The sequence below is a fragment of the Oncorhynchus keta genome, chromosome 12 (assembly GCF_023373465.1).
Source record: "Oncorhynchus keta strain PuntledgeMale-10-30-2019 chromosome 12, Oket_V2, whole genome shotgun sequence".
NCBI classification, from domain to species: Eukaryota; Metazoa; Chordata; class Actinopteri; order Salmoniformes; family Salmonidae; genus Oncorhynchus; species Oncorhynchus keta.
The window spans coordinates 7023361-7049898 of NC_068432.1; the positions used below are offsets into that span (position 1 = coordinate 7023361).

At 40.6% G+C, this 26538-nt stretch overlaps 1 protein-coding gene across 1 annotated transcript in view; it reads right to left on the reverse strand.

Annotated features, from left to right (window-relative positions):
• Window positions 1–3160: 3160 nt before the first annotated feature.
• The window catches only part of LOC118390918 (kin of IRRE-like protein 3), a 264822-nt gene continuing 241444 nt past the window's right edge, over window positions 3161–26538 (reverse strand). Inside the window, exons 10-16 of the mRNA XM_035781736.1 lie at window positions 21142–21242; window positions 15242–15440; window positions 13244–13351; window positions 12593–12676; window positions 11710–11819; window positions 10964–11053; window positions 3161–4947 (exon numbers count right to left, since the gene is read on the reverse strand). Coding sequence (XP_035637629.1) covers window positions 4462–4947; window positions 10964–11053; window positions 11710–11819; window positions 12593–12676; window positions 13244–13351; window positions 15242–15440; window positions 21142–21242 — 1178 coding nt within the window. The 3' untranslated portion in view covers window positions 3161–4461. The remainder of the gene's footprint in view (window positions 4948–10963; window positions 11054–11709; window positions 11820–12592; window positions 12677–13243; window positions 13352–15241; window positions 15441–21141; window positions 21243–26538) is intronic.

A 26538-nucleotide genomic window follows, 5' to 3' on the forward strand; every position in this document is an offset into this window, starting at 1 on the left:
CACGGTTGGGATGGTGTTCTTCCGCTTGCAAGCCTCCTCCTTTTTCCTCTAAATATAACGATGGCCAAACAGTTTTATTTTTGTTTCATCAGACCAGAAGACATTTCTACAAAAAGTACGATCTTTGTCCCCATGTGCAGTTGCAAACCGTAGTCTTGCTTTTTAATGGTGATTTTGGAGCAGTGGCTTCTTCCTTGCTGAGCGGCCTTTCATGTTATGTCGATAAAGGGTGCATTTTATTGTGGATATAGATACTTTTGTACCTGTTTCCTCCAGTATCTTCACAAGGTCCTTTGCTGTTGTTCTGGGATTGATTTGCACTTTTCACACCAAAGTACGTCAATCTCTTGGAAACAGAACGCGTCTCCTTCCTGAGCGGTATGACAGCTGTGTGGTCCCATGGTGTTTATAGTTGTGTACTATTGTTTGTACAGATGAACGTGGTACCTTCGAAAGCCATGAAATCATTTTCTGGTATTTTCCAAGCTGTTTAAAGGCACGGTCAACTTAGTGTTTGTAAACGTCTGACCCACTGGAATTGTGATACAGTGCATTATAAGTGAAATAATCTCTGTAAACAATTGTTGGAAAAATTACTTGTGTCATGCACAAAGTAGACATCCTAACCGACTTGCCAAAACTATAGTTTGTTCACAAAAAATTTGTGGAGTGGTTGAAAAACTAGTTTGAATGACTCCAACCTAGGTGTATGTAAACTTCCGACTTCAACTGTACATCAGTTTTGCTGAATGGACAAAAAATGTATGCAAACTTGTTTATCTTCCCAAATAAACAGCTTTAATATCAGAAAACAGTGAAAAATACAGAGCAGAGCAATGGGAGCAGGGGAGAATAAACCAGAAGACAGCAGCAACTCTACGACTTTTGCAGTTCTACAATTGCTGCAAGGCTCCAGGGTTGGAATGCAAATAGAAAGTGATTTATTTCTACATTCATAAATATGCTGGACTCTCATTGGCATACTATGCTGTATATTTATTTGATTGAGTTGTTTTTTACAAATCAAATGCAAGGCTCAAAACAAACAGGCTTGAGTGAACATCTCCAAATATGTGCTCATCCAGTGTGATTCCCTCAGCAGTTGTCTTCTACAAGATGCAGGCTCTTAGCAGGCTCACAAGGGATCCCTGGTAAACAGTGGAACTGTAGGAGGAGGCACAACACTTCAGGATGATTTAACATGTGGTTGAGTTGGCTTGTAAACACAGCTCCAATCAACACACATTTGGAAAAGACTGAATCCATTAGAGGATTCCTTATGATTTTACATTTCACTACCGCAAGGAAGATAGTTGTCTTTATGTTTGACCATTGCTTTATTTGAAACTTTGTATATGGGCTCAATGCCATTTTTATTATCTGTGGGTCAGTCCTACTCCTTTTGTATCTGTTGAAGTAATACTACAGTGTTGGATAGACAGGGAAGATAGGAGGATGAGTCAAAGGGCAGTTGGCGAGATTCAAACCCCTGCTGACTCAAGCATACATTTCTCCTGGGCTCAGCGGCTCTAACCGATGGACCAGACTGGCCACTCCATACCTTTTTTAGCTTCAACTGCTCCACCATAAAGATAATCCTTGTGATTGCAGCGAGTTGTCATACGACTGTGAGATGTGAAATATCAAAAAGTCATTATTGTTATAAAAGAAGCCTGAAAATAATGATATGATAGTCTATACTACAGTGATGGGACTGACTTTGATTGTAGAGTAATCCCCCTCCCCCCAAAAATATATATATTTAGATGTTTAAAGTAGGATATTGCAGCTTTTTATTAATCAATGGTTTAAGCGCTTTAAAGCTGAAATGTTAGGCATTCTCCCTATGCTTTGCGTAGGGAGAATGTTGTTGTCCTTGTCATGGAAAGGTAAAATTATAGTTGTTCTTTACATGGATAACTGCAGACAAAATGTTTCAGTCAATTGCAGATTGTCCCATAAGCAAAACACCTGTCCATTTTGCAGTGTAAACATGAAGATTCAAATTATTAATTGACAAGGACATTAACTCTAAAATGGTACCAATGTAGCATATTATGACAATATTGGTACAAGTTTAGGACACCTTCAGCAGGACTTGTTTAAATTCGAATATATATGCCATTTAGCAGACGCTTTTATCCAAAGCGACTTACAGTCATGTGTGCATACATTCTACGTATGGGTGGTCCCGGGGATCGAACCCACTACCCTGGCGTTACAAGCGCCATGCTCTACCAACTGAGCTACGAATGATGGACACCATACAAATACGCTCACTGCAAGGTCCACTAAAATATCTTTCTGTAATATGACAATAGACCATAGACACCCTTCATTTCTCTGCTTATAGTTATTATAAAAAGTCACCTCTATGTTGTCCATATTAGGAGAGCCATCTCTTTGTTGTAAGGCTTATGATAATCAGTCATTATGAATGGTGGTGCTGGTAAATACTAAACAGGCATTGGAGGCTGCATTAAAATATCAAAACACATTGGGAAGTCATTTGGTTTATAAATGACATACTGGTGATGGTTAATATTGGTGTAATGCTTTGCAATTAGATAATTAACAAATGCCTTATTAATGATTGGAAACTGTTACCCAAATGAGTCGTTTGCTTTTGAACGTAGTTGAGAGAGGAATTATGATTTGTTGACTTTTTGTTGTATGAGACAATGCTGCACTGTGAGGATGCTCATATTGGCACTCTCAACCTAAAATCCCAAAAGATCCCACGCAACCTTCATCATATTGTTATATTGATCAATTATTATTTAATTAATTATTTAATGAAGTCCTATTACAGTAGGACCTCAGACAGAAACCCCAGTGTTACAGACTGATTGATCAACCGAACTGACAATATCAAACTGGGATATGTAAAAGTAGAACACATGTAAATATGCAATCATTATTTTTCAATAAAGCGAAATTCAAAGCTACAGACATTTCTGTGTTCCAAACGACCTACATTCTCAACGAGTTCCTATTCTTTAGGTCCTACTGTAGTAAATATTAATTATATTGTTTGCTAACCACCTTCAGTATTTACTCTTGAAGAGAACCACCTAATTGTCACTTCAAACTGAGTAGTACCATTTGAGACTAAACTTAAAACAGTGGGCACCAAGTCATTGTAACCACAGAGGCAACAGACAGAAAAAATGTACTTTATCTTCATCGCCGTCATTTAGTGGTCAAATCACAGTACACAAAAATGCTGGATTTACAGAGCTCCAGTGTAAACAACACGATATCAGCTAAGTATGGCAAGCCACAAATATTAGAACAGCTCCGGCAGAGATGACATTGTATTTGGCTCCACAGCTATCTGCTCACACATATAAGATCAGGCTGCAAGTGTCTCACATTGAATGGAAAAGTACAGATGATAAGGTCCTTGACCCTTTCTCTGATGTGTAAATATGACACTGTCCTTTCAGAAGAAGAAAAACGATTCCAGGAACTGATGGTTTGTGAGTGAACAAAGCAATTGAAAAGTCAGCTCAAGTGAAGTAGTACAACAGTATGACACGTCCACTTCTCCATGCATTTATCTATGATCTGTGACTCAGTAATGAACTTTCACAAGGCATACATCAAAAAGGCAAAAATATCACCATAAATCCAAAATAAAGGAGCAAAATATAGATTTTACCAAGATAACCAAAAGGGACAAAATCTATAATCCGTTGAGAATTAAAGTTGTCCAGGTGTAGGGCTATTCGACCTGCAGGTCAGCCAATTGGCAAGGTGTTCGTCTTTAGTACATTGCCTGCCGCTCACACCATATTTCCTCAGAGGTTTCATTATCCATCTATGGATATTTTTTTTGCACGTACAAGAAATTCCTCAGGTGGTTTTTAACAATACCCCTTTGTGCTTCAAACCCCAACTGGGCAGCTGAACATAGGCCCAAGAGTTTGTCTTCCTCCATAATGAAAATAAACTTTTAAACAATCTGGAACTTATCCACACAGACGTGTGAATAATACCTACAGCTGTGCATTTTGAGGCAGTCCACTAGCTGAAACAGAATAGAGGACAACAGCAGAGCATTTTTCATTTAGGAAGTGGACTTCTGATTGTCATCTTTTTTTCCACCAATTGTAGCTCTCAAGGTTATGATCTTTTTTGTTTGAAAAGCTTTTTTCAAGGGGAATAGAGTGTACCACATGTAATCCAATAACATGTAAAAAGAGTTGTACGTACAATGTCCATATTACGACAGCCTCAGTCTCAGCAGGACTTCAGGCTGTCCTAATATGGACACCGCAGTTGCCCACCGTCTCCCAAAGGTGGAATACTGCATCATCTCCCTCGGGTGGACCAGAGTACAAACCAAACAAAAAATAGCACTGTATACCAGTCAGGCAGTGTTCCTTAAAGTGTCCAAAGGTGCTATCCTCGACCCAACCCGTCCGAACCCACCCCCATCCATTGCTTCTTCTGCCATTACACATGGGTCTGCATGCGTTTCTGCAGCGGCCGAGTCTGGTCTGAGTTCTGTGAGGACGACTGCGAGTAGTGGGAAGATGAGGAGGCTGCCGAGGCCTTGCTGTCCTTGTCAAACTGCACGTAGCCGTCCTGCTTGCTGTAGCTGCTCACGCTGCTGTCACACTGCGTGTCGATGAAGGAGTTGGAGTCACTAAGTGAGCCTCGCTGGAACTCGCGCTCGCACAACTCGATAGAGCTGCTGCCCATGCCAAGCACGAAGCGCTGGCTGTAGTCGTACAGACGGTTGGGCCCAGCACCTAGCGTGTTGTAGATGTTTGTGAAGGACATTCCCGTAGGCACACGCTGCTTTCCCATGGTGGATGAAGAAGAAGCCAAAGGGTTCCTGACCTCAGCGCCGCTGGTCTGGTTGGCGGCCATTGACATAGTCGGGGTGCCATGGTGCTCCTTGAAGGTATTGACACTGTAATAGCCATTGGTTGGATCCTTGTGGAGGAGAGGGGACAAAGACACAAAAGGAGGTGTTCATTTAGTGTAAGGATAGGATACAAATGTAAGGCATGTCAGTACAACTACTATTTTGTTAGTTGTTATCGTGATCGAACTGGTCATTGTTAGCCAAAGAACATCTCAGGTCTGAATCACAGATAGCCGTTCCTATCGAAACACATTTTTTCATTAGGCACAATGGCGATAGGAATTAAATGCATCTTGCCAGTATTGCCGAGGGCCACTGGGTGCTCAGGTCTAGTGTTCGATCAAGAGAAGCATTGTGTGGAATTGGAGCAAGTCACCTAAACTAAACAACACCAAACAGTGTTGTGTGTAGAATATTTTATGCTTTTTGCACCATGTCTCCTGCATGCTTTGTTGACTATGAACTTGCTGATTTAAACTGAAACGTGGGACAGACAATGTTTGTTCCTACACTCTCAACTCTGACTCTATTGTTTACACGGACTCTTGGCCTCCGATCCTATTCTAACCACCTCTCATCGGCTTTGTGTTCATGTTATCTGATGACATTTCTGTACAATATGATCTTGTTATCATCTGATGAACATTCAAATGTCATAGAAAAGCAACACTACAGAGCTTTCCATGTCCTCTGCTGGGTTTTCTGCACGTTAACGCGAGAATCTTATTACCTAAAATTGATCAATTGAAAGTGTGGGTTCACAACTACAATCCAGATGTGTTGGTCATTACTGAGACGTGGTTAAGACAGAGTGTTTTGAACAATGATACTAACCTTTCTGGTTATAACCTTTTTCGGCAAGACAGATCTTCCAAGGTGGTGGAGTGTCAATCTTTACCAAGGAACACCTTCAGTGCTCTGTTGTCTCCACCAAATATGTCCCCAAACAATTTAATTTGCTGGCTTTAACCATTCAAATAGCTCTTTGTTGACTGTTGCTGTGTGTTACTATCATCCACCATCAGACTGCCTGCACCCTACCTGCCCTAATCTCTCTCTTGGCCCCTTACACTAAGTATGAATTTCTCATGCTATGTGACCTAAACTGGGACATGCTTAAACCACCTGACCAAGTCCTAAAGCAACGGGACTCCCAAACTCTTTCTCAGATTATTACCAATCTAAAACAGGCAGAAAAGTGTACTCTCCTTGATGTTATTCTCACAAATAATCCTGATAGGTCTTAGTGTTTTTCTGTAACGACCTTAGTGATCACTGTTTTACAGCCTGTGTTCGTAATGGCTTCTCAGTGAAACGACCTGTTTTGATTTGTCATAGACGCTTGATAAACTTTAATGAACAAGCCTTCTCATGACCTGGCCTCTAGTAAATTGGTATAGAATCAGCTTGATTCCCTCTGTCGAAGACACTTGGACATTCTTTTTATATTTTTACTGATATTGTTAAAACACCCCTGTAAAGAAAATGAGAATTAAAAACAGGTTTAGCCCCTGGTTCGACCGTGATCTGGCAGAGTTACTCCACCCCAAGAATTTCATTTAGGAAAAAGCTTGGCATAGACATACTCAGGCTGACTTGCTTTCGTTCAGGCAAATGATAAATAAGTGCACGCAGGCTGTCCAGAAGGCCAAAGGAGCAGTTCGATCTCTGTGAGTCTAATCCCAAGAAGTTCTGGAATCCGGTAAAAGACCTGGAGAATAAACCCTCCTCCACACAGCTGCCCTCCTCCCTTTAATGTTGATGTTGTTTTTACTGACAAGGAGAGCATAACTGAGCTCTTTAATCCCTACTTCATTAAGTCAGGATTTCTATTTGACTCATCCATGCCTCCTTGCCCATCCAAAATGTCCTAATTTCCCAGCCCTTCTAATGCGACTAGCCCCGATGCTCTACGACAAAGCTTTCTTAGTGTCCAACAAGCTTTCTCTGCCCTTAACCTTGTTGTGAAACACCTCCAAAGCAAAGGTCACGTTAACCTTGGGCTCCCGAATGGCGCAGTGGTGTAAGGCACTGCATCTCAGTGCAAAAGACGTCACTATAGTGACTGGGGTGGCGCACAATTGGCCCAGCGTCGTCCGGGTTTGGCCGGGGTTTGGCCGGTTATTGTAAATAAGAATGTCTTCTTAACTGACGTGCCTAGTTAAATAAAGGTTCAATAAAAAAAAGGTAAATGTGGTTCGGTAAGAGGAATGCCCTTCTCCCCCCCGGTGTGATTATTACCTCTGAGGGTTTAGAGCTTGAGTTAGTCACCTCATACAAGTACTTGGAAGTTTATCCAATGTGTAACTCTGTGTTGTGTTTGTCGCACTGCTTTGCTTTATCTTGGCCAGGTCGCAGTTGTAAAGGAGAGCTTGTTCTCAACTTGCGTACCTGGTTAAATAAAGGTGAAATAAATAAATACAATAAATTAACTGAAGCCAATACGTTTCATGTGCCCACTCATCCACAGGCACATTGAATGTTTCCCTTCCAAGCACTGTGAGTACCCCTATCCATTTTTTCTCCTCACCGTATGTAGAATCAATCACAATTACTACACATTATTACACAATACGTTACTACACATCAAAGATTTTACTCCTTGCTTTAGACTAACTCATTCTTAGCTATGTTGTCTAACTGTGTATTATCCTGTGTCATTGTTTTTTGTCTTACCAGTAAAGTCCTGTCCTCTGAACACCTCAACTCATGCCATACACCCTCATTCAATCACTGCTGCGATCCCTTTCCAACACTGTAAGTAGCCCTCTCATTCCCCTTCCCCATAATATTGTACTATAAATGTCTTTATTAAATGCTTTAGGTTAAAATAATTAATCTTTGGTGATTTTTGAAGCACACTTTGTGGTCTCCGTGCGTTCTGTGCCTATACCGTGGGTCTCCCATCCTCCTTAATTTGTCAAGTCACCAGCGTCCACTGATTTCTACCCATCGCAAGACCCACTGGATGATGCTTATTTATAATACCCTCTTAGGCCTCACTTCCCGCTATCACATACAACACCCGTTTTGCCAGTCACATTCTGTTAAAGGTCCTCAAAGCACACACATCCCTGGGTCGTTCCAATTTTCAGTTCGCTGCAACTAGCGACTGGAACGAGCTGCAAAAAACACTCAAACTGGACAGTTTTTTGTCCTAAAAAAAAATGTTTTAACCCAGCCCCCCGTCTCCGCAGATGGCCTTTTGCTTTTTGGTAAGTCGTCATTGTGAATAACTGACTTAACTGACCTTCCTAGTTAAATAAAGTTGAAATACATTTTTCTCATCTGTTCCCTTTATCTGCGTCAGCACAGTCATACAGAAACATCTCATTTCTGCCATTCCTCCTTTGATGAGCCAGTCATTGGCTTTCATTTGAACCGGGAAGAGTTATGCTGCGTCGTTTTGGTTGTGAAAAAATGTACTTAATGATGAAATATAAATACTTTGAGGCACCACTTACATTATTGGTGTTCTGTGTGAGGCTGATCCCCCAAACAAAGAGCATCAACAGAGAGTAGGGTAAAGGGTCCGTTTGACATTTCCCACACTAATTGTTAAGGTAAGAAATGGGGAAGGGTAAGGGGATCCTAGATCTGTACCTAGGGGAAACTTCACCCTGGAGTGCATAAGCAGGGTATAAACTTGACTTCTATGTCAGGCTTCATCAACAGGTATTTATGTCCTAATCCTAGGTGGTCTCAAGCTGTGACACAGCAACACCCATTGTTTCTCATGTATTCAAATGCTTGCCTTTTTGTGACCAAGGTCAGTCACATCCAAATGAACTGCTATTCATAAGAATGATGGGAAAACGAAGAAACAGGCTGATGCGTGCCAACGCGAAAAATAGATTACTTGCTTTTGGGGTGTGAAATAGTCACCTCCCACGAAGACAAACACATCCTGCTATCAGCCAATTAAATGGCCTTGATGATATCACATGTAGGAGCAGCATACTGTATGTGGAAAAATTACCACAGCAGTTTATTTTCAGTCACGGCCTGTGTGTGTAAAGCGTTTTTTCCCCCTTCCATCTCTTATTCTCTCTGTTACTCCATTTCCTTTCTTGGAATTAACTGATTGTTCGATTCCTGGAGGAAGGAGATAAACTTTGCCTGCCGACATTCCAAAGGCGGAAAAATACAAATTTTGCTGTCAGAACAAGCAGATTCTGTATCTTTGACTGTACTTGTGGCTGGGGGCTATTGCAAATAACTATTAGTGTTTAGTTAGATGGCTAGATAAAAGGGATGTGTCACACCCTGACCATAGAGAGACTTGTATTCTCTATGTTGGTTAGGTCGGGGTGTGACTAAGGTGGGTAATTTAGGTTGTTATATTTCTAAGTTAGCCTGGTATGGTTCCCAATCAGAGGCAGCTGTTTATCGTTGTCTCTGATTGGGGATTATATTTAGGCAGCCATTTCCCCACTGTGTTTTGCGGGATCTTGTTTTTGCGTAGTTTCCCGTGAGCACTTCATTGACATCACGTTTCGTTTGTTCTTTATTGTTTTGTGCGTTTCACTTCAAATAGTATGTGGAACCCATATCACGCTGCGCTTTGGTCCGAATGTTCTTACGACGATCATGACGGTACACCAAGCAGCAGAATATTAAAGGTGGGAATTGAATTAGCCGAGGAAGAGGAAGGTTTATGAGAATATATCAGCAGATAACACATCTGACCTGGGAGATAGAGAAGGGGTAGCCTCACAGATAAGAGTCAGAGTCAAGGTTCAAAGGAGTCATGGAACAGGCTTAAATTAAGCCTTTGAAAGTGGAAGTTTCCAATATCCCAAATGATATTGCATATCCGTGCCTATTTCCGGATGACCTAGTCTGTTGTCATTTCATTCAAACAGTTTGAGCAATGCCAATGGGATTAAATGTTTGGATGAACTGACAATACCATAAGTCAAAAAAAGAGTAGATTTTAGTTTTATGTGAACTAACACTACTGCAATACAGACCCTACTGCAATTACAGACCACTGAACAGCCTACATACCCCACAATCCTGCTCCTTATCCACAATAATGATGGTGACCTCTTAATGCATTTGGATGAATCTTTCCTCCCACATATCATATTTGGTTATATACAGTGGGGTCCAACATTTTTTGATCCCTTGATAAAGATGAGCAAAAAAGACTGAGCTGTGATGTCCGCTAAAAAACTAGAATAATATTATTTTATACCAGTACAATTGCTCGGAGAAAGAGATTTGGTTGAACAAAATCAATTATTGGATCCCCTGTTTTCAATACTCCAGCACCCTCCCCTTGCGAGGATAACGACACTGATCCTTTATCGAAAATGTTTTTTTGAGATTGAAGAACACATTGGATGGGATCTGAGAGCATTCATCCATACATACTATTTCCAGTTCATTGATATCCTTGTCTGTGCTTATGGCTGCCCTAAATCAATTCAAAACCTCAGGTTTTCAATGGGGCTCAAGCCCGGACATTGAGATGGCCATTGCAAAATGTTGATTTTGTGGTCAATTAACCATTTATTTGTGGGTTTTCATGTACATAGGGTTATTGTCTTGCTGGAAGATCCACTTGTGGCCAGGTTTTTGGCAAAAAAATATCCTGGTACTGGGTAAAGTGCATGATGCTGTTGACCTTAACAAAGGCTCCAGGACCAGTGGAGGGAAAATAGCCCAATAACACCAAATATCCACCACCATATTTTACAGTAGGTATGAGGTACTTTTCTGCATATGCTTCCTTCTCTCCATGCCAAACACACCACTGGTGTGTGGCCAAAGAGCTTTATTTTACGAAACACCCCAGTGGTGGGAGATGACAGAGGCAGAAAATATCTAACATACCTTAAATCTGAGCAGAAATACCAAGAGTCATTCTTTGTGGAAAAATAACAAACAGAATAGGAGTACTAACTGAATAGAATACATTCTACTCCTTGAACTACAATATGGTGTACATTTTAGGACATTCCTACTAATGTTGTATCACTGCCCCCTGTATACCTGGCTCTGTGCCCACCTTATTCGCTGTACATTTTAGGACTAATGTTATACCACTGCATCCTTTATGCCTGTTTCTGTGCCCACCTTAATGTGCTGGAACTCCTTCTCTTCCTCTTGTAGGACCTCCAGCTGCTTCAGCACAGATTCCTGCGCCTGGAACTCCGCACGCTCAATCTGAGACACCAAGGGAGCAGACATGTCACTCACAGGCCGTTTGATATGCATGTAGTATTAGGGATGCAACAATGTTTGTGCACCTTTTTATTTAGTTAATAGCATTTAAGTGCCTATTTACACTAAATAAGCATGGTTGTCCATCTTGGAGAGATGACAGGGTTTACGCACTTTTATTTTTTAACACTATATCCCTGAGTAAAATTCCCTGTCTATTTGAGGTCTTTGGGTTCCTGTGTTTGCAGAAAGTCTGTTAGATAGATACAGATGTATGATCTTAATTTGACCACCCTGTTGCACGAGACGTTTAAAAAGTGTAGTGTATTTGAGGTTTAAAAAGGCTGCTAAAGTTTAATTTCCATTCGATTTTCCCTAAAAAAAAGTAGCAACCCCCCCAAGACATATCCATGAATTATAATCCACATAATAACTCACATTTACTCTTGCTGCAGGATTATTTCCCTGCTGTTTATAGGGAATTGGCTCAAATTAAGATCCTATACCTGTAGATGTACTGTAGAATGGAAAAAGCTCTTCAATGAACTGTCGATTAGAACATTTTCAATTGATTCTGATGTACTACATACAGTGTGTATCGATGAACTCGCATATTACGTGCAGAGAGGAGAGATGAGGTAGTGTAGTGTTCAATTTACCATTATCTGCTTGATGGCTGTATGGTCCTCTGTTTCCCGAGCTGCGTTGTGATCCTTGTGAACAATCTCCACCCGGATGTCGTTTTTTGCCGAAACCACTCCTTTGAGATCTGGAGAGAGACAGGGAAACTGATGGGCACCACTGACATAAGTCAACTGGCAGTAGATCATACTACATCTGTGCGGCCTCAAAAGCTGCTCAGATATCTTGATGGGAGCTTGAAGCATTTATGTAAAATTATAAAGGTGTTGTGCTGCTTATTTATGTGTTATATACCTTATATAGGGCACTGACTGTTTACTAGAGTGTCACTGAAATTGGTGATTATCATATACTGTACAATCCTATCCTTATGTTGGCAGGCTTCTTATTCTGTAAACAGACAGCAGTGATTGCTGTCGTTCATGGACATTAATCACATGGATATTTATGTATGTAGTATGTATGCATGGTACTAGTGAAATAAACCTAATTGCTTTATCGACAGCCACTGACATTGTAAAATCATATACAATCATATATACCAGTCCCTCCAGAATTAAGCTGGGGTTTTGTGTGATGTTTACGGACATTTTAGTTCTGTCATTTTGCATGGCAATATGCAATGATTGTCAAATTTGTTGCGAAAATGTGCTGTAGAAGGAAAACGTTTGTTGACTAGTGGCTTGATTGAACCATATGCGGAAAATGTGCAGTGATTGGTTGAAATTGCCAGTCTTCTATTTGTACTGCAGTGATGGGTCAACTTTATGTGATAATATTGCACTGATTTTACTGATTTAGGAGGAAAAGATGCCGTGATTGGTCAAATTAGCAAGCCCTCGCATAATATGCAGGGAAATTACAGTATCCTGGAGGGACCTATATACAAAGGTGACTTACTCTCGGTTTTCATTTTGCCTGCATGGTCTCTCTGGCAAGAGGCAATGGAGACGGGTAGGGAGGACATGACGAGGTGAACATCTTCTGGGGTAAACAACAACAACATGGTTAGCAGCAGATAACATTGACCGGATATCTGTGGGCTGTATCTCTACACTGAATGTCTTCTGTTGTAAACAACAGCAACAACAACAGTCTACATTGATCAGATATCTGTGTGCTGTATCTTGGACACCCCACTGTATAGGATGGGCTTTAAATCCGATAAGGATATTGCTTTTGGGCACCAGACGGCTTCAAGCAATAAGTATTATGTCAGAGTCTGGCTGCAGATTAACTATCAGCTTTTTAGGTCCATAAATGTGCACTTTGCAATAGATTTGATAAAAAAGGGAGGGAAATAGAAGTACCATAGTTTCAGCTTTATGTCCCATCTCAAAGGATTTCTTGAGTTGATATCCTAAAACCATGAAGCTTAACATTCCAATGGGACTCATATTAAGAACTACATAACATATTGATGTGCATATAAAAAAAATGTTTGACTGTGAAACTAAGAGCGTCAACTGAACCCTTTTACTGTGAAACCAAGGGTGTTTTAATGAACTGTTTGGCTGTCCCAGAAAACATAGGGTTTCAAAATGCACTTACTTCTCTGGAAGCGAGCACAGCAGAAGGCACCCAATGTGCCCATGAGAACAATGAGGGCAAGGAAGGCCCCCACAGCCACTCCTATGATTACAGCCAATCGGAGGGACTCTGAGAAAACATGGAGGAAAGACATTGGTACGGGGTCAATGTTAGAAGTTCTGATGAGACTGAGGCTGATATGGACACCGTACAGGGTGGTTCAGTCATACAGTTAATGCAAGAAAAAAAATCAAGGGACACATTGTTTTGAACCACAGTAGTCTTACATCATGTCATATACACTGAGTGTACAAAACGTTAGAAACTACTCTTTCCATGTCAAATACCAATAGTTCCCAAATCGAGTTCTTGAGTACACCCAACAGTACACATTCTTGTTGTAGCCCCGGACAAACATACCTGATGATTAACTTATTGATGGCCTGATGGTTAGTTGACAAGTTTAATCGGGTGCACTTGTTCAGGGCTACAATCAAAAGGTGTACTGGTGGGGTATATGAAGACCGGAGTTGGGAACCACTGACATAAACTGACCAGGTGAATCCAGGTGAAAGCTATGATCACTTATTGGTGTCACCTGTTAAATCCACGTCAATCAGTGTAGATGAAGGAGAGACAGGTTAATAAAGAATGATTTTTAAGCCTTAAGACAATTGAGACATGGATTGTGTATGTGTGCCGTTTAGAACGTGATTGGTCAAGACAAAAGATTGAAGTGCCTTTGAACAGGATATGGTAATGGGTGCCATGCGCATCGGTTTCAGTGTGTCAAGAACTGCAGTGTTGCTGGGTTTTTTACTCTCAACAGTTTCCCTTGTGTATTAAGAATGGTCCACCACCCAAAGGACATCCAGCCAACTTGACACAACTGCGGGAAGCACTGGAGTCAACTTGGGCTAGTATCCCTAAGGAACGCTTTTCAATAGTTTGTAGTCCATGCCCCGACGAATTGAGGCTGTTCTGAGGACAAAAGGCAGTGCAACTCAATATTAGGAAGGTGTTCCTAATGCAAAGGCGAATGGAACTCGCGAATGGCAAACTTTGAAAACCTTTTACAGTACCATTTACAGCACTGACACTTGACACCCATTATGCACATTTACTTCAAATGGCTGAGAGGTTTACCACTTTATAACAAGTGATGTTCTCAATGTTGTGAATAAGATCATAGGCTTCAGGGGTTGATTGGTTGAACGGAGTTGTCTTAAAGATGAGTGTATAAGCCTGTGGCTAGTCGAGGTCTAGTTAATTAATTCACTTAAAGAGCAAGGTTGTCTCTAGTAAGATCCTCCATTGAAATGAATTGTTACAGAATTGGAATTTCCATGATCCCTTTGAAAAGAGATAGTTTAGTACTTTAGAAGGAAGAGACCTAATAAAAAGGGGGAAATAAATGAGAGAACATCATCTCATTTAGAATAAATATTTCAAATAAATCATAATTGAAGCTTTAACCAATTGAGGTGTCGTAAATTAGATTACAAATTGGATGCCGTTGCAGAATTTCACAGATTGAAATTGTTGACATTTACCCAAGTAAAAGGCTTATCACGAAGTCATTGCCCTCATGCTTGAAGTGATCACGGCAATATCCTTACTCTCCTAGGCATAACCGCACTTCCACAAAACACACAAACTTTCTTCTTCTCTCTGTCTCTCGCTTTAATTTACCCACTTTCTCTCAGATCCCAAATCCCAAATCTCTGTCTCAAACCCATACTCTCTCAGCCACATACATGGACCAACAAAGAACACACCACTTGATACAAAAACACACGTGTCCACTGTGTCATGTCTTTGGCTCATGACAACTGCGTAAATATTCTGAGAAAACACACAGTGTGGTTACACTTTAGAACAACAGAGAGAAAGCTATAACATGGCAAACTTAGCAAACAAGGCATTTATGGTAAGTGCATGAAAGCTGGCATCTTTATACACATCTGCCATTGATTGAATGAGGAATTGATTGAAGTGGTACAGAGGGAGTTGGTGTACCTTGTTCCTTCAGTGTAATGATCTCTGTGTCGGACCCAAAGCTGTTCCAGGCAGTGCAGTTGTAGATGGTCTGGAAGTCAGCAGGGACGATGTTACTCATGGTGAGGGTGGAGATCACCCCCTCCTCGGTGCTCACCGTCTCCACGGTGTATCGGCCAGACGTCCCTGACTCCAAGACTGTCTCCTTCCACGACCAGGCCTTTGGCAGAAAAAACTGTGAGAATTATACGTTACAGATGGGGACACAAGCACACCGTAACACAGCCATATGCAAACGCACCACACACACACACACACAGGCATCGAGGCACGCACCCACAATCGCACATTCACAACACACCGTCACCTGACAGAAACCAACCAACAAAACCTATTAAAGATAAAAAGTGTAATGAGCCTTTGGGTTGGGTTTAATGACTGTCCACTTCTATCTGCAATACAAAGTCATGGGTTATGTCCTAATGGCACCCTACACTTTAAAAAATGCTGGGTTGTTTGGATGACCCATTTACTGGTTTCACTAAGTTGGGTTGTTAAAAAGAGCAAGGTTGGGTTGTTGATGCTGGTTTATTGATGTTCAGTTATTGAGATATGACCCAGGGAGTGGGTTAATTCTCCCACCAAATCCAGAAGATCAAAGATATTTTTTTAAGCTTGTGAATTATAGGATGTTGCAACTGTAGCAAGTCTACCAGCGCAGCTGATGCTGAGTGGAATTACTTTTCGTCTGACAAATGGCTAAGGAGTTGTGGCTGATGTAAAACTGTGAGTAAGGTTACTAATTATCCATTCAGGTCAAATAGACCTAGCTATCATAATTATGTTAGCTAGCAACCCCATGCATGCTAGGTCGAGCTTTAGCTAGATAGCTACTTAGCTAACATTTTCTAACGCTTGTCTCTAGTTACCATAGCCACAAAGTCAAAATTGTCTATACTACATTTTTTTTAAATTTAAGCCTAGGGTTAGGCATAAGGTTAGCAGTGTGGTTAAGGTTAGGGTTAAGGATAGCATTATATTTAAAATCAGAATTTAAGAAGATACAATTTAGAAATACAGTGCCTTCCAAAGTATTCACACCTCATACTTTCCCACATTTTGTTGTGTTGCAGTCTGAATTTCAAATGGATTAAATTGAGATTTTGTGTCACTGGCCTAAACATAATACCCAATAATGTCAAAGTTTGTAATTTTAAATTTTTTATCAATGAAAAATTAAAAGCTGAAATGTCTTGAGTCAATAAGTATTCAACCCCTTTGTTATGACAAGCCGAAATAGTAAAGAGTAAACATGTGCTTAACAAGTCACCTACTAAGTTGCATGGACTCTGTGTTTATTGTTTAGCATGATTTTTGATTGACTACCTCATCTCTGTACCCCACACATGCAACTATATGTGAGGTCCTTCAGTCAAGCAGTACATTTCAAACATAGATTCAACCACAAAGACCAGGGAGGTTTTCCAATGCCTCGCAAATATCTGTACCAATTGGTAAACGGGTAAAAAAAAAAGCAGACATTGACTATCGCTTTGAGTATGGTGAAGTTATTAATTACACCTTGGATGGTGTATCAATACACCCAGTCACTACAAACTCAGTTGCTGGAGAGAAAGGAAACCGCTCAGGGATTTCATCATGAGGACTGTAGTGATTTCCTTACCATTTGAATATAGGCACTGCCCAAGTCTGATGCACCGTTTTTTTCGGATGCATACAGTCTACATTCGAAGTTACCAAAAACCAAATGGCAAAAAGCACAGAGATACAGGGATTTGGTGCAAAAAAATAATCATCATCTTTTAGATCTATCAAAAATAATTATCAGATCAAATTTGAACTTAAAAACACAAAAAAATATATAAAAATAAAGCATAGGTAGAAAGGTAGCATAGATAGCATAGGAAGATCATCTGTGTACATGGTCAAAAGACTTTCTTCTGTAGGCCTATTGTGTGGTGTATCGTTTTATGTCAAGTAGCTAGCTAGCTAGCCGACTTAGTGCCATGTGTGTCTTGATTATTGTTTTAGAGTCATATTCTCTAATCCTCAGGTTGGAACCAATATGGCTGAATATTCTGCCAGGCGACAAAAAGAACATGACATCCGAACCCTTTGTTCTGACTCTTGAGGACAATCACTTCTACTCCCTGGCATTCACCATCAGGAATGGGTAGGCTCTAGCTCAGAATACATTGTTTCATTGTAGTTGTTTTACATAAAATCATGTTAAATATTGTTACATGGAAGGTAGTGGTGCCTATTCTCAAATTTTGCCTCAATGTTTCCAAACGGCCTGCCCTTCGAACCTATAAATGAGGCTGTCAACTGAATCAGAAATTCACAGGTTTCTGATGATTTTTTAAAAAAGTATCTCTTTTCATAGAAAAACAACTAAATTGGATCTTCTAAGTTCATAACAATGCTTAAAACACATCAGGATACCACATTTGAGGAAAAGGAGAAATCTAAGAAGTACAGATTTTTTAGTGGAGTTAACCTTTAATTAAAGTGTGCAGGCACCTGGCATTGTTGTTAATTAAGTTAGCTGTGTTTCTGCAGCGTATGAGATGGAGTTTGCAAAACAAATAGTATAATGCAAATAATCCTATCATTCTGCCAGGTAGACATAAGCTCATTTGTAGCTAGTTAACATTTAATTGAAAAGGATTTTGGAAAAGCAGAAGACGGTTAGGCCTATCATTAGCATCACTGTATGTTTCCTGTTCCTTAATTGTATGAAACCTAGAAGTTTTACATCATATTATGAGGCATGTCTTATCATACCTTGCTTCAAAGTAGCCAAAATCCGACGATAGAAACGTGGAGGAAATTATTTTATAAAGACTTTTTCATGTGCATTTTCCTGTTCCACTGGTTTTCATTCATTGTCTAGGAGCCAAACGCATTATCCTAGTCACATAATTGTTGTTGTATTCTTGGATGCATCTTTAGATCTCCCCTCTTTTTTACATTTCTAAAAGACATGTTCGTCTCTGTCCATGAAACTGCTTGCATGTGCGGTGCGCATTTTAGAAAAACGCTAATTGCATTTTGAAACATTCGTGCCTAGGCCTTCTGCCGTGTGCATATTGCTGCACCTAGAATGTGACTAAATAAAAGTTTATCAACATTTTAAACTAAACATTCTGATCTGTTCCATATGCCTTAATAATTGATACGGCATATACCCTCTACTACACCACTGCTGTTAGGGTTTGGGTGTGTAGAGGGTAAAGTGGTTACTCTTCTTCAGCCCCATTCCTCAGCTTTAACTGGTTGGGCTGCTGTGATTTTCAAAGTTTTTGTTTATTTGTGTGTTCTTTATTTATTGTTTATCTTTTGCATTGGATTCATTTTGAAGCTGAAATGAATAGCCATATGTCACTTCAACAATTTCATTGACTGTGTTTTAACATTGTTTTGGTTTGTATTTTTAGAAAATTTGCAGATTCTGTAATAGAGGTTTTAAAAAATTACGCAGCAAGAAACTAAGAAATGACCCACTGCTCGGTGATAACCCAGCAATAGATTAAGAAATAATCCACTACTCGGTCAAAAAGACATGAATAACAATAACCCAGCAAAATAGTAAAAATAATTACCACTGTTGGGACAAAGAAAGTAAATCAAAATAACCCAGTACTGGGTATGTACTATAGTGATCCAGCACTGGGTTACAGAATTGGGTCATTATTGACCCAGCATTTTTTAAAGTCTATATATTTCTCTAGTTGTGACAATGGGCCCTGGTCTAAAGCAGTGCACTGCATAGGGAATAGGTTGCCATTTGGGACGCAGTCAGAATCATACCAATCACTCCTCTGATTTCTTCAATTGGGGCCATTAAACCTCTTCTGTTGTGACATGGTGACATAGAGCCACATGGCATAGAGAGCATATTTAGATTGAACTTTCACTCAGAACAGGAAACGTATTAGTATAGGTCAGGGTTGGGATGAATTCCCCCATTTCCGCTGTGGAACGGCTTGGTATTCTGCTGTTATCTAAATGAGGATGACTGACTTCTAATTGTCAATTCACTTGCCTTCACTTCCCTTGATGTATTCCATTGCTGGCATACATATCTATGAGTTCTTTCTCTGTGGACCACTATGCCCTCTTGTTTACCTTAGGATAGGATATTCATTAGGATATTCTTGATTAGTCTACGCAAATTTCTCAGGGTTGTCCTCACATGACCTACTTTCCCATCTCCCTCATTCACTTGGTTTGCACTGCCTTAAAGGGATAGCTATCCCAAATTACAAAATGCCATATTGGTTTCCTTACTCTGTAAGCAGTCTACGAGGTAAGAGGACAATCCATACTGTGGAATGCCAAGGAAGCCAATAAGTAAATGTGTAATTTGGACGATCCCTTTAAGAAGATACTGATGTCAAAATGCATTACACACCATGCACTGTAGCCAATTAGTTTTGTCTTTGTAGCTTATATTTCAAAGTTAAACTACTTTTTAACTTACAGTGCCTTCAGAAAGTATTCACACCCCTTGACTTTTTCCACATTTTGTTGTGGTACAGCCTGAATTTAAAATGGATGACATTTATATTTTGTGTCACTGATCTACAAATGATACCCCATTATGTCAAAGTGGAATTATGTTTTTAGAATTGTTTATAAATGAATACAAAATGCAAAGCGGAAATCTTTAGAGTGAAGAGGTATTCGACCCTTTTGTTATGGCCTAAATAAGTTCAGGAGTAAAAATGTGCTTAACAGGTCACACAATAAGTTGAATGGACTCACTCTGTGTGTAATAATAATGTTTAAAAATATTTTTAAATGACTACCCCATCTCTGTACCCCACACATTTCAAGCACGGATTCAAGTACAAAGACCAGGGAGGTTTTCCAATGGTTCACAAAGATCTACCTATTGGTAAAAAAAAAAACGAAGCAAAACTGATATTGAAAATCCCTTTAAGCATGGTGCAGTAATTAATTACAGTTTGGATGGTTTAGCCCAGCGATTTTACCATAAGTCCAATGGTGAATGTAAAACATTTACAGAGTTTAATGGTTGTGATAGGCGCTCACTGTGGATGGATCAAAAACATTGTAGTTACGCCACAATTGTAACATACTGTAAATTACAGAGTGGGGTAAGAAGGAAGCCTGTACAGAATAAAAATATTCCAAAACATTGCATCCTGTTTGCAATAAGGTACTAATGTAATAGTACAGAAAATGTGGCAAAGAAATAAATTATGTGCTGAAAACAAAAGGTTGTGTATGGTGCAAATCCAAGACAACACATCACTGAATACCATTCTTCTTCATATTTTCAAGCATGATGGTGGCTGCATCATGGTTCAGTTTGCTTTCCAACAGATACTGGGAGACAAATTCCCCTTCAGCAGGACAATTACCTAAACCTCAAGTCCAAATATACACTGGAGTTGCTTCCCAGATGACATTGAATGTTCCTGATTGGCCTAATTTACAGTTTGACATAAATTGGCTTGAAAATCTACGGCAAGACTTGAAAATTGTGTGTAGCAATGATCAACAACCAACTTGACAGAGCTTGAAGATTTTTTGAAACAATAATGGGCAAATATTTTATAATCCAGGTGTGCAAAGCTCTTACCCAGATACTCACAGCTGTCATTTCTGCCAATGGTGATTCTAAGGTATTGACTCAGGTTGAATACTTATCTAATCAAGATACTGTATACTAGTGTTTAATTTTCCAGTAATTCCATTAAAAAAGACAAATCCATTTGAATCCCACTCTTTGACACAACAAAATATGTAGAAATTCAAGGAGTGTGAATACTTTCTTGAAGGCACTATATTTCGCAAGAGTATACAACTTCAGGAAATCAGTCTTTAAAATAAATGTTTTTAGAAAGAAGGAGGGATGAGTGACTCACAATGCGGTCGGGAGGAGGAGTGCTGCGGATGAAACACTTGATCTGCCCCTTCTCCCCATAGAGGGCTTGCTGGGTCTGGGTGCTGGAGATAGTGGGAGGACCTACAGCAAAGCCAAGGGAAAACCAGTCAATCACTCCAATAAAACACTGACATATATCACTGGCCTATCAGAAGGCACACTTTAACGGCGCCGTGGCGGGGGACGGCGAAGGGCATAGGCATTATAATAGATTTGAGTTCACAGTAAAATGGAGATGAGCAATTATTCATGATGATACTAATTTGTTTTTTTAGGGTGAGATTCCCGGCATGATGAAAAACTGGTTGTTTTTTATTGCTAAAAGGCAAAGAAAGAGACTAAGAAATGTAGAAGGGTTGGAGGGAAAGGGGTGGACAGCAGAGGACAGAGGAAGGGTTAGATTAAGGGCTAGAGAAAATTAAGTCATATTCCAGTTTGCTGTCCTGTGCGTTAGTTCTATTTCTTCCCCTGCGCCTGTGAAAGGAAACCCTTGAAATGTGTGACCTTTGACTGACACATGGTGACGATGATAGACTCCCAACTCCCAACTCCCAACTCAAGGAGCTCTTGCTAATTCCAGAACTGCTGACTATGAGAATAACAACAACAACAAATGAATTCGGTTCAACTGCAGCAGCATTTCACTCAACAAAACCAAGGGGCCTGAATTCTGTGTCACTGTTTACAGAAGCAAAACAGGCATCAATAGAAGTAAAATAAAGGGAGGAGGAAATAATACCTGCCTTCTTTTGAAGTAACAATTATTTTTTGTTCAAGTAATTATTGTAGTTTGTAATGCTTTTTAGCAGAAGTAGTATCATCATCAGTTTTATTTGTCCACCACAGCTACCAATTACAGTTACCATTGCATTCCTAAAATGGCTGCTATTCTTGCAACTGCATTCCTGCAGAATGTTGTACACTCTAAAACAACAGAACTGTCTATTTCCCCGTCCGTCTAAACCTTGTGCAACATGTAAATGTTCCAGCCAAAATCCTCTGACCTCATTATCACTGGCGATGTCCCTGCCTCTGACTTGGGTGTCATTGAGCTACGCTTCTCTGACCACAAGGTTGTGACACTGCCTCTGACCGCTCCAACTCCTCTCCACTGCCCAAAGAGGACCTTTAAATTCCGCAACCTGAAGAAACTCAACCCATCCCTCTTTCAGGAACACATCTGACTACTGTGAACTGGTCCTCGATGACATGGTCAATCTGTATAACAGCACTCTGAGTAATACGCTGAACATCCTTGCCCCAGAGGTCATCTCCTTGGTTCACTGCGCAGAATGAAGACTCATCGCCCCCAGCGACTTTGGAGGAAGGAGGGCCTCACTGTCCACCGATTGGCCTATAAAGACTACCAGGTTCTACTTAAAAGCAGCACGATCAGCTTTCTACTCTGCCATGATTGACAATAACAAAGGTAACCCCAGAACCCTGTTCTCTGTCATCAACTGCCTTATCAACCTTGCAAACGCATGCTCTATCGCAGCCTCATTTGAGCAGTGCAATGGCTACTCAAATTTTGTCAAGACAAAGATTGACACCATCAGAACAAACATCAAAGCCTCTAAGATGGCCTGCACCCCACCTCCTGAAACCCCAACTAAGACTGCCCCTCCCTTCAGCAACTTTACAGAAGTCACATCTGCTGTTGGGGAGTCAATCATCTCTAAAATAAAGGCCCCCACTTGCTCCCTTGACCCTATACCTACATCCCTACTAAAAACCTGCTAATCCAGCCTGCTTATGTTTGGCACCAAACTGATCAACAATTCCCTGCTGATGGGAGAGGTACCATCGATTTTCAAAACAGCTCCAGTCACCCCCTTACTGAATAAACCCAACCTTGACCAGGGCATCCTATCCATCTACAGGTCCATCTCCAACCTCCCCTTCCTATCAAAACCACTTGAGAAAGTGGTTGCAAACCAGCTTCAATCACATCTATCATCTAACCAGTTGTACAAGGTTTTCCAGTATGGCTTCTGGCCCTTGCACAGCACCCGAAACAGCTCTGGTTAAAGTTACCAATGACCTACTGATTGATGGCTGTTGATTCTGGTTCTCCTAGCATCCTCCTCCTCTTAGATCTCAGTGCTGCTTTTTACACCATAGACCACAGTATCCTCCTGTGGTATCTCAGAGAGCACACCGCTGTCTCTGGAATAGCTCTGAACTGGTTCTCCTCCTACCTCTCCATTAGGAAGCAATACATTACTATTGTAGAGTCCAGATCAAAGGAGTCTGCTGTCACATGTGGTGTCCCACAGAGGTCAGCGCTGGGGCCTAGCCTGTTTTTAATTTACATACTCCCTCTCAGACAAATCCTCAGATATTATGACATCAACTTCCACTGCTATGCTGACGATACCCAGGTCTACATTAACACCAAACTAGAAACAATCTTTGCCCTAGCGAAACTCAGCAGCTGCCTAGAGGACATCAGGGCATCAAGACCGAGGCTGTGCTTATTGGGACACCCAAATAGGTCACTAGTGCTGGAAACATCTGCCCTACAATCAACGGCCAGGCCATCCCCCTGTCCTCTGTCATCTTCAACGTAGGTGTCAAGTGTGATCCTGTCCTTTGAAGTCCTTCGATGCCCACATAAAATCAATATGTGAAACATAATTTTTCCACTTTAAAACTTTGCCCGGTTCATACCATCACTCTCCCCGCTAGATGCAGAGAAACTCATCCATGCCTTCATCTTCTCTTGGATGACAAGAAGTCAGATCATATCACTAAAGCATTGACTTCAAAATTCTCATGCTTGTATTTAAAGACTTGAATGGATTGAGCCCCACCCACATCAGCAACCTCATCTCAATCACGAGCTATCTCGCACTCGCACTCTCCTCTCCAGCTACTCCCTACTGCTTCAAGTCCGCAAGACATGTCTCCGAAGTATGCTGGACACAGCCTTCTGCTCCCTTGCCCCTTGCCTATATTATACTTTCCCTGACCATCTGAGTGCTGTTCCAACACTCAGAACTTTTAAAACGGGCCTTAAAACCTTCTTCCACAAAATATATTTTTCATCGTCCTAGCCCCAATCTAAAATGTATTTAACACTATTGCTACACTATTGCTATTTTATCTGCCTTGATTTAAATGTATGTTGTTTTTATGTATACCTTTTATTTAGCTTTGAGATAACTCTGTAATGAAAAGCGCTATACAAATTAAATGTACTATTATAATTATTAGTAGTAGTAAAAAATATGGAGAGGAACAAAAAACATTTTTTTCTGAGGGAGAGTGACTTTCCAGTGCAAAATGGGCTTCTCTATACAGTAAAATGTATTCACACAGAGAGTGGGGAGTCCGAGAGATCTGACAAGGGACGGAGAAGTGCAAATGAGTACTATTATTAGATGACTTTATCTCCCAGCCTCAGCCTTGGAGCAGCTCTCCTGATCTACCGGAGGAGGTAGACAGGGTGGGTGTATTTAATGGGGATGGGAGGAGGAGAAAAAAATTATCGCACTTGTCGTTTCATACTAGCACCGGCATGTTCTTAATTGAGGAAAAATGTACTTACTATGACTGTAATATGTGGTTGTCTCACCCAGCTATCTTAAGATGAAACTGTAAATCACTTTGGATAAGAGTGTCTGCTAAATGACTCAAATGTAAATGCAAAAATGAAAGAAGAGAAGAGGAGAAAGGGTGTTACTTGTTTGTGATTGAATTTGAAGATTCACCAGCCTGGAATCTAAACTGATATGCTCTGTTTCACCATGGTTTTACTTTACAATATCAGTCTTAACCATAACCTGTCCAATCAGCCTCCTTTCATAAATGATGGTGATGGGTGGGTTTAGCGTGAAAACCCTTTGGCCAAATGCTACACCTTTCCAGTTCGTCAAATAATGGACTTCCTGACACAAGCTTCAAGGAGAGAATAAGCCTCCTTCAGCCTCCTTCATAAGGAAGGAGAAATTCATACATGCCATACTTATTGCTTTGCTACAGCAGAACTGTATTACATCAAAACAGTTTGTCTACATGCCTCCAGAACTCTTTCTCATTGACTGGTTAAACCTGCAATGAGAGCAGACAATAAGAGGGCCTCTTTGGCAAGGGAGAGGGAGAAAAAAGTACAATTTAAGGTCAGCCATTTTGTGAATACCTACGCACCTGCTATTCTTGTGCCATGAATTCTATGATGACCTCCTGTCTTCAGAAATTGTGCTTGTACGGGGGAGTTAGTTGATAGAGTTCGCCATCGATTGCCTGACTTGCACGGTCTTCAGGCGTAGTAAACAACTGTCTTTGTTTTTCTATATCTATTTATTGATTCATTAAAAAGGTTGCAATACATTTTCATTTCGCCTTGGCCAGCTGTAAGGCTGGGAGTTTAGATCGATTGAAAAATGTGTTAAATCGCTTTTTTCACCTTTAATGACATGTATCCTGTGTTGTTGTTTATTTCTGGTGCAACATGCTCATTCCAGTCAAGGTGAAGTCATTGTCAAGTATATATATGCCATTTAGCAGACGCTTTCATCCAAAGCGACTTACAGTCAGTCATGTGTGCATACATTCTACGTATGGGTGGTCCCGGGGATCGAACCCACTACCCTGGCGTTACAAGCACCATGCTCTACCAACTGAGCTACAGAAGTATGCGGATTATATTATCGAACGCTAATTGACTGACTGTTTTTTCCCTTTCAGATAACACACATACAGTGCCTTCGGAAAGTATTCAGACCTTTTGCCTTTTTCCACATTTTGTTACATTACAGTCTTATTCTATAATCAATTAAATTGGAGTCCACCTGTAGTGGAAAGGCACACACCTGCATATATGAGGTTTCACAATTGACCGTGCATGTCAGAGAAAAAAACCTAGCCATGAGGTCGAAGAAAGTGTTCGTAGAGAGCTCCGACACATGATTGTGTCGAGGCACAGATCTGGAGAAGGATACCAACAAAATTTTGCAGCATTAAAGGTCCCAATTGCCTTACCTTCTCACGCCATTTGCACACACTGTATACATACTTTTTTCTATTGTGTTACCGACTGTACATTTGTTTATTTCATGTGTAACTCTGTTGTTGTTTGTGTCACACTGCTTTGCTTTATCTTGGCCAGGTCGCAGTTCTCAACTGGCCTACCTGGTTTTAAATAAAGGTTAAATAAAAAATTAATTAAAAAAAGGTCCCCAAGAACACAAGAACACAGCGGCCTCCATCATTCTTAATGGAAGAAGTTTGGAACCACCAAGACTCTTCCTAGAGCTGGCACCCAGTCAAACTGAGCAATCGGGGGAGAAGGGCCTTGGTCAGGGAGGTGACAAAGCACCCGATAGTCTCTCTGACAGAGCTCTAGAGTTCCTCTGTGGAGATGGGAACACCT